General features: G+C 39.4%; 1 protein-coding gene across 2 annotated transcripts; it reads right to left on the minus strand.

Moving 5' to 3' along the window:
• UBE2T (ubiquitin conjugating enzyme E2 T) lies at positions 1-9770 on the minus strand. 2 transcript variants are annotated; one of them, XM_012459474.2, is made up of 7 exons: positions 9689-9770; positions 3679-3851; positions 3021-3090; positions 1453-1558; positions 1251-1349; positions 1019-1102; positions 1-305 (listed from the first exon to the last, which is right to left on the minus strand). In XM_012459474.2, the coding sequence occupies exons 2-7, from the start codon at positions 3785-3787 to the stop codon at positions 180-182; spliced, it is 594 nt and encodes a 197-aa protein (XP_012314897.1). In that variant the 5' UTR covers positions 3788-3851; positions 9689-9770; the 3' UTR covers positions 1-179. The 2 variants fall into 2 exon arrangements, with proteins under 2 accessions (XP_012314897.1, XP_012314898.1); XM_012459475.2 differs by lacking the exon at positions 1251-1349.

Raw genomic sequence — 9770 nt, forward strand, 5'->3', positions numbered from 1 at the left:
TTCAACATTAAATGACTATTTATTTTCCAGGCTTAAAAGATTTCAAAATACATATGTACAAGATAAATAAACTAGACAAAAATTATGTCATCAAATATATTTAAAAAAAAATTCAAGGTAGGTAACTTAGATCACCTTGGCAAAGAACATATTAACTAAGATGGACCAGGACAAATCCCCTAAACATCAGGATGAAATTTCTTTTCTATGCCTACTAGCTGACTGGCCTTTCTTTTCTGTGTTGAGTTGTATACTCTGGAGTCACAAGCGTCTGGTAGATTATCAAGCATCTCCTCCTCATCAGCCTAAAAAGGAAGAGATAGGGTGAAATACAGTAAGGTTCATACAAATGCCAGGATGGAGAAAAACAAAGCTCTGTAATATTATTTCCATGTACTTCTTTGTTGCAAGATTTATATATTGAATTGTACATATGATATTCTCTCAAAAACATCTTCCTCAATTGTTTTGTATGTTTTAATTTTTATTTCTTTTTACAAGTAACACAACTGCTATTTAACTCAATCTGAAGGACTCAGCAAGAACTATGATGTGCTAATTTCCATGTTCCAGTAATTTGTATTTTGCTAAATGAGGAAATTCTATTGATCTGAAGTTTTTCCTTCAAACTTCTTCCAGGAATGGTACCATAAGAAAAGTAAGATTCCCCCTATTTCTGCAACTAGTCCCTGCAAATATAGATTCTTCTGTGTTAAAATTTAGAAAAAAAGAATCTGAGACCCCACCCCGCTATCCCTGCTACCCACAGTATAAAAGAAATTAACCAGATGCTGCCTGCCCTCTAGTGTTGCCAACATATGGTAACTGTTCTGAAATATCTACGGTTGGTTGAGCTATTAGGCTATTTTGCTGAATGATTATTTAGAAGGTTGCAACAGGAGAAAAAGATCAACTAGCCATTCTAGAGTTTAGTACGAATTTGGCAAATCTAAGAAACATTATTTATACATATATATACTATATATACTTAATTAACTGACAATAGTAGCAAATATACCTTTTGTCTCTGTCTTGCATGCTTCTCTGTCCACTGCCTGGCATTCTTGAGGAAGACTGGCTTATTATATTTAAATTCTGAGGACTGAGACAAAATCAAAGAAAAGGGTTAATGGAGAAAAAAAATGATTTGCAGTAGTCGGTTAGAGCTACTGCAGCTATCCTCACACAGGGGGAGTTAGTGGTAGAGACAAGGTAGGATATGTGTTGCAGAGGGAAATGGGGACATTTACTATGTCAGCCATGAGCGGGTCATCAGGGTTGGGTTCTGACATGAGCAGCTGAATAGAGGTCAACACAGTTGCGATGTTGAGGGATGGTCTCCAAGCACCCTACACACAAACAGACAAATAGTTGCTTTTATATTAGAATGCGATACTCTAATAGATGAAGAAAACAGAATGCTGTAGAGTCAACTGTTTGCCCACAACTCACTTTTGGTGGCAATTTGAGAACATCTAGACAAATCCTTCCAGCAGAATCAATGTTTGGATGATAAATTGGAGTGAGAAATCGGATCTGAGGAGGTTCAAATGGGTACCTATGAAAGAATAGAGAAGAGATAATTTTCATTATATAATTTTGCTTCTAAATACATTTAAAATAGTTTCTTGGTCACAATAATGTTGGTATTACAGAAATGTCAGGGAGACAGCCTTTGGGAGGCAAACTTTCTCTCCTCCTAAACTTTCATTATGAAAATTCACAATCAATCATCTTGAAATAACAGTACTGAAAACATCCATATATCTACCACTGGATTCAAGCCACTTCACCTTCTAAATTCTTGAATTTAGAATTCTTCATCTTCTATATTCTCCTATATAACTACAATACTATTACATCTATGAAAAATTTATCACTTACTCTTCAGATTTCAATTGTTCTCCCCAATTTTTTTTTTAAATTTTTATAGCTGGGTTTTTCAAAACAGGACTCAAGTAAGGTTTATACATTTCATTTAGTTATTATGTATCTTTAGTGAGACACAGACCTTGCAAAGTTTCCAGTCTGTTTTAAAAACTGATGCACCACATGATTATTAAGCTATTCTCTCAAGACTTGAACAAGTTTGGCCATGATCTGACCTAGTGATTACAAGTCTATGCTTCAACTGTTAGATATTCATTTCTTCTCTTCCCTATTCTGTACAAATCTATAACTATAACTTACCTGATGAGAGCCTTAAAGGAGACTTGAATTAAAAGAGGCCTTAACAATGAAAAAGAATGAGATCACAGCCTTTGCAGGAACAGAAGGCCAAATACCACATGCTCTCATTTATAAGTGGGAGCTAAATGATGAGAACACATTGACGCAAAGAGGGGAACAACAGACACTGGGGCCTACCTGAGAGTGGAGGGTGGGAGGAGGGAGAAGAACAAAACTATTGGATACTAGGTGTAGTACCTGTGTGACGAAATAATCCGTACAACAAATCCCAATGACATGAGTTTACCTATATAAAAAACTTGCGGCAGGGGTGGGGAGCGTAAAAAATAAAACGAAACAAAAACTGACACATGTACCCCTGAACCAAGTTAAAAATAAGGCGGGGGGAACCTGAATATTAAGAAAGCACAAAAGTGGTTGCCAGGGGCTGAGAGCAGGGAAAAATGGGGAGTTATAGTTTAATTGCTATGAAGTTTCAGTTTAGGAGGATGAAAAGTTCTGGAGATAGATGTTGGTGATGGTTGCACAACAATGTGAATGTATTTAATACCAATAACTATACACTTAAGAATGGTCAACTGTATGTTATGTATATTTTACCACAATTTAAAAAGTGAGGGGCCTTTGATGGGATCTGGCCCATTATTCTTGAGAAGGAAACTGAACTCTAGAGAGATAAAATAACTTATCAAGGTCACATTAAGTCATGATAAGGCCAGGATTAAAACCTAGTCCTTTAACCCCTACGTTTAATGCTCCATCTACTACATTGCTCTGTTTTCCAATAAATGTACTTTACCATCTAGGTTGAGAAGCTGATTCATACTAACCTCTCAGGAATGGTAACTTCTAGTTTAAAAACACCTTTCTCATAAGGTGTGTTGGCTCCACCTAATATTTCTTAAAAGAAAAAAGAAAGAAAGAAAAAGTTAACAGGCAATCAGATCATTTGAATTACCACCATATGGAGCTAATGAGGTCTATGGTCCTAACAGAGAAAGTAGGCCTAGGACAATAATTCTCTCTCAGGATTTTAACAAGTCCTCATGCAACATGCCACAATGCTAATATACTCAAAAAGTTGATGGTGTCAAACAAAGGACATATACAAAATCTAAAGCAGAAGCTGCAAAATGCTCGCCACAAGACCAAATACAACCTACAGATTTGTTTTGTTTGGACTGCAATATACTAATCATGTATGTTTCCCATCTGGCCTTACAGATATTTGAGATGGTTATCTTTGATCTAAACACTGCTTCACTGCTTTAAATCTTGGCTATAAATCAGCCAAAGGTATAATAAAAAGTCAAAGAGGCAAGAAATGTGAAGCAAACCTTTTATAAAAGTGAACACATTTGGGTAGAAAGATGGTAGGGCACTCTAACCTTGTAACTGCTCCTTACTTTAGAATATACAAGATGTTTGATTTCAGCACAATCTTCAATAGGGTCATGACTTTCGTCATATACTTAATTTGATACCTACGAGCTCGCAGATCATCCATTTGGTCTTTATCTTGCCAACATGTGATGCCTGGGGGTGGTTCTGTGGCCAGCATGTGCAGCTCTCTCTTCAGACGTGAAGCTCTCTGCATAATCCCCAAGTAGAAGGAACCACACACAGATCACTGCTCCACACTAAGAGCTGGCTGGGATGCACTGGAGGAGAAAAGAGGCAACCATGAAATCTTCAGCAATAATGACTATGAAGTTTTCAGCAAACAGCTTCAAAGTAGTGACGGTGGGGGACAGATTCCTTTTTTCTTTTTTAAACAAACAGTTTCACTCTGTCACCCAGGCTGAAGGGCAGTGGCACCATCTCAGCCCACTGCAACCTCCACCTTCAGAGTTTGAGAAATTCTCATGCCTCAGCCTCCAGAGTAGCCAGAATTACAGGTGTGCACCACCACGCCCAGTTAATTTTTTTATTTTTAGTAGAGACAAGGTTTCGCCATGTTGGCCAGGCTAGTCTCAGACACCGGACTTCAGGTGAGTTATCTGCCTGCTTTGGCCTCCCGAAGTGCTGGGATTAGAGGCGTAAGCCAATGCACCCGGCAGAGGGTCTTGCTCTGTCACCCAGGCTGGAGTGCAGTGGTGCAATCTCAGCTCACTGCAACCTCCACCTGCTGTGCTCAAGCAATCCTCCCATCTCAGCCTCCCATGTAGCTGGAAGTACAGGCATGTGCCACCACGCCCAGCCAAGATTCCTCTTATTATCTCTATTCTGACAAGGGAATCTGAGTTTATCTACTCAAGCAAATATATTTTTTAAATAAAGAATTAAAATTGTAAAAAGTTCTACAAAAAATAAAAACACTAAAGGTTTTAAATAGTGGGTGTTTCCACTGATAAATTATAAACTCATGAGGCCACGCCTGGGTCTGATTTTGCTTACTACTGTAGCCTTAGCATGCCTGACAGTAAGGGACTTGACAAATATTAGCTGTTGTGAGGAAGTCTACATATGCTTTGTGAGAGCAAGAGTGGTAGAGACAGTCAACATTCTGAGATACAAGCAAATGTTAAATGTCTGAGGTTCTCTCCATGTATTATGGATTCTACATGCTCCCAATCTTCAGGGATACCAGTCCATCAATTATTCCATCTTTCTCACCCTCAATATGCAAATATGCTCAAAATCTCTCTCACCTAAAACCAATGCCCACACATTCACCCAACACTCTTTTCAACCCTAGTTCTCCCTCTACTAACCAAGCAAAGGACACCAATTCTTCAATATATGTTACAAATATCCCCCAGTTTGTGCTTATCTTTCCATGTTGTCCATGGTGCCTTTCAATGAACACGTACTCTTAACATGATCAATCTTAAAATCTTTTCCTGGCCGGGTGCAGTGGCTCACACCTGTAATCCCAGCACTTTGGGAGGCTGAGGTGGGCGGATCACCTGAGGTCGGGAGTCCAAGACCAGCCTGACCAACATGGAAGAAACCCCATCTCTACTAAAAACACAAAATTAGCCGGTGTGGTGGTGCACACCTGTAATCCCAGCTACTTGAGAGGCTGAGGCAGAAGAATTGCTTGAACGTAGGAGGTGGAGGTTGCGGTGAGCCAAGATTATGCCATTGCACTCCAGCCTGGGCAACAAGAGCAAAATTCCATCTCAAAAAAAAAATTTTTTTCTTTACATTTATACTTTGTGTATGAAATTTTTCCTTACCCTCAAATGTAGAGATATTTCTACAGTCTTCAAATATTTTATAATTTTGCTTTTCAAATTTAATTCACTAGGAACTCAATTTTATGTACAGTGAGTGAGGTAGGGGTCCAATTTAAAGTTTTCCCCCATATGAACAGCCAATCATTCTAATGCCATTTATTGAATAACTCCCTGCTGATATTACTATAAATTAAATTTCTGTATATGTGGATTTGTTTTGGGACTCTTGAATTTGTTCCATTGATCAACTGGATTATTTCTGAGACAATACTCCACTGTTTCAATTACCATGGCTTATTCATTTTTTATTATTTATTTAAATTGTTTCCCAGCTTTACTGAGGTATAACTGGCAAATACAAATTGTGTGTGTGTGTGTGTGTGTGTGTGTATATATATATATTTTTTTTTTTCTGAGTACGGATCCTCCCTGAGACAAACTGTATATATTTAAGGTGTACAACGTGATGTTTTACTATAGCTTATCCACCTGGTCTTTTTCTTCAGGAATGACTTAACTATTCTTGGCTCTTTGCTCTTCCATATAGATTTGAGAATCAGTTCATAAGTCCATAAATACATACATAAATATGTATATATGAAATTATAATCCAAATCATAACAGGGTTCTGTGATTTGGATTGTAATTTTATTGATACTATAGACCAAACTGGAGAGAACTGATATCTTTATGATATTGAATTATAAGATCTATGAACATGCTGTTTCGGTCTTTTTTGATGCTTTCCAAAGGTTTTGTAATTTTCTCTATAAAGCTTTATCTAATTTTTGTTTGATTGATTTCTAAGTACTTTATATTTTTGCTATATTTTCAAAAACACTATTATCCATCCATTTCTTACGGGGACATATAAATCGAATTGATTTTTAACCAAAGCCTTAATAATGCTAATGATGAATCTATTTGGGGTGGGGAGTGGTCTGGGAATGATAATTCTACACTGCCAATCATATCACCCTCATATAATCAGTTTATTTCTTCCCTTCTAATCCTTTTCCTGCCTTCTATTCTGGCAGTAACTTCCAGTGCAATGTTGAATAGAAAAGCTGATAGCTGGGCCAGGTATGGTGGCATCAGCCTGAAAAGCTGATAGCTGGGCCAAGTATGGTGGCATGAACCTCTACTCAGGAGGCTGAGGTGGGAGGATGACCTGAGCCTGGGGAGATGGAGGCCACAGTGAGCCACGATTGTGCCACTGTACTGTACTCCAGCCTGGGTGGCAGAGTGAGACCCTGTCTCAACAACAACAACAACAACAACAACAAATAGAAAGAAAGAAAGAAAGAAAAGCTGATAGTTGGTACTGTCAGATTTCTAACCTTAAAGGGAAAGCTTTTAACACTATGCTAATCAATAAGATTGGCCTGTAACTGTCCTTTCTTATTTTGTCTTTATTAGGTATTAAGGTTATGCTAGCCTCCTAAAATGAGTTAGGGAATGCTGCCTCCTTTTTTTTGACACACTGTGGATTAGTCCAAGAGATAATTTGTTACTAGGTTGTCTGGAAGAACTCTATCTGGTCCTGGTGTTTTCATTTTAAGAAAAGTTTAAACTACAAATCCAATTTATTTAAATGTTATTCAAGCTCTTTATTTCTTCTTGCATCACTTTTGGCAAGTTAAGTTTTCCCACAAATTTATCTATTTCATGCAACTTTAAATTTATTTGTATAATGTTTTATCTTTTTAATCTCTGTAGTTATCTATGGTTTTGTTTCCATTTTCATTTCTAACACTGTTTATCTGTGCCATCTTTTCTTTGATCAGTTTTGCTGGGCATGTATCAACCAAAAGGAAGTTCAAGTTTTGGTTCCACTAGAAAGAATAAAAATTTATGACAAAAATAGAAAATGAGAAAAAATACTTTTTTCTTAAAAATAAAGATTTTTGCTAGAAGTGTTTTGTACTTCGAGATTGTGCCACTGCATTCCAGCCTGGGTAATAGAGTAAGACTGTCTCAAAAAAAAAAAAAAAATTAAAAAAAATTTCATCCAAACAGGTACTGTACATTTTTTCTTGTCATTATTCCCTAAACAATACAGTGTAACAACAATTTACTCAGCATTTTATTAGGTATTATAAGTAATTAAGAAATGATCCAAAGTATATGGGGCAGGGCTCGGCACAGTGGCTCACACCTGTAACTGCAGCACTTTGGGAGACCAAGGCAGAAGGATCACTTGAGGCCAGGGGTTCAAGAGCAGCCTGTGCAACAAAGGAGACCCCCATCTCTAAAATAAATAAAGTATATGGGAGGACATGCAGGGGTTCAAGAACAGCCTGTGAGGCCTGGTGCAGTGGCTCTTGCCTGTAATCCCAGCACTTTGAGAGGCTGAGGTGGGTGGATCACTTGAGGTCAGGAGTTCAAGACCAGCCTGGCAGACATGGGGAAATCCCCTCTCTACTAAAAATACAAAAATTAGCCTATTTACACCTTCCAAAATTGTGGTTAATGTGGACCTAAATTTTATCGCACAAACAATCGCCTGTCTCTTTACTTCTTTGAGACTCACAGATCCTCTAAATCAAATTGGGAAAAGGGTAGAAATTCAGTAAGATAAGATTGCTTGAACCCAGGAGGAGGAGGTTGCAGTGAGCCAAGATCTAGATGGAGTCTCCCACTGTTGCCCAGGCTATAGTTTCTTGTGAGATCCTTGTGGTTTATGAGTTTAGGGTTTTTTGTTTTTTGTGTTTTTTTTGGGTGCTGTAACAGGGGCCTGTAATCCCAGGTACTTAAGAGGTTGAGGCAGGAGAAAGGCTTGAACCCAGGAGGTGGTTGCAGTGAGCTGAGATCATGTCACTGAACTTCAGCCTGGGTGACAGAGCAAGATTCTGTCTCAAAAACAAAAGAAAACAAAACTGGCCAGCAAGGTGGCTCATGCCTGTAATCCCAACACTTTGGGAGGCTGAGACGGGTGGGTCGCTTGAGGTCAGGAGTTCAAGACCAGCCTGGCCAACATGGGGAAACCCTGTCTCTACTAAAAATACAAAAATTAGCCAGGCATGGTGGTGCACGCCTGTAATCCCAGCTACTTGGGAGGCTGAGGCAGGAGAACTGCTCCAACCCGGGAGACAGAGGTTGCAGTGAGCCAAGATCATGCCAGTGCACTCCAGCCTGGGTGGCAGAGCGAGACTCTGTCTCAAAAAAAAAAAAAAAAAAAAGACCAGCCTGAGCAACAAAGGCTCTTAAATCTCTTAAATATAAACTATATGGGGAGGACATGCATAGTTTAAATATAAAGTATATGGGAGGACATTCATAGGTTATATGCAAAAACTACACCATTTTATATCTGGGACTTGACCTTTGATGGATTTGGTATCCGCAGGATGTCCTGGAACCATCCCTCATGGATACCCAGTATAAACTATAAAGCATACCTTTATATAAAATGAGAACAGTGCAAAGCCGTGGTAAAGGGATTAGAACAAGCAAGACAATTTCTCCCAAGGGAGCAACCAGACTCCAGTCTCACTATATTAACCAAAATTGGCATATGCCATTCTTTGGCTCAAATGCCACGAATAACTGCCTATTTTTCTGGGTATAAAGGTTCTTTACAATCTAACCCTTACATCCCGCCTTATATCTAGTATGTACTCTCCACAAACTCATGCTTCAGCCATACTGCCCTATTCCTGCTGCCCATAAAAGTCTTATTCTTTCACACCTATAGATATGTACATATTAAATAACAACTCCCTCCCTAGTAATGCATCCCCACCCCTCACACCTTTCCAATGTCACCCTCTCCGCGTCCACATCAATTTGCATCGTGTTCTAATTCCCCTGACAGTTTCTTCCCCTTAGGGTGAATTCTTTGAGGGCAGATCCCTAGTCCTTTTTGTATCAAGTCCGTAGTAAATTTGGATAATTAATGACCGAAACGTGGGTTTGGACTAGATGTTGAAGAAGGCAAAACAGCCAGCGCACAACACGCGGCGAGTAGTGGGCTGTTAATGTCCTTTCCAGCGGCAGGAGGAAGGCGCAGGGGAACTCTGACCACGATTTCCTGCAAAGATACAGGGAGACCCTCCGCTCAACAGCGGCTTTTGTGAGGCTCTGCTTTCAGAAGAGGGGAAAACTCCCAAGTTAAGCGGAAACAGGACTCCTTCCCCGCAAGACTGAGTGACCTCCTCCGGGTACGTTCTTTTTTTTTTTTTTTTTTTGAGATAGAGTCTCTCTCTGTCGCCAGGCCCCAGGCTGGAGTGCAGTGACGCAGCCTCGGCTCACTCCAACCTCCGCCTCCGGGTACGTTTTTACAGATGGGGAGCCAGAATACTCTCCTTGCTTACCTTAGCGAATACCCCTCACAACGCAGCAACGGGCGGACCAACTGGATACCAGCGCCTGCGCGACCTCGGACGGTTGGCGTGG

Source organism: Aotus nancymaae, unplaced genomic scaffold (genome assembly GCF_030222135.1).
Source record: "Aotus nancymaae isolate 86718 unplaced genomic scaffold, 86718_ANA_hifiasm-v0.15.2.pri h1tg000039l, whole genome shotgun sequence".
NCBI lineage: Eukaryota > Metazoa > Chordata > Mammalia > Primates > Aotidae > Aotus > Aotus nancymaae.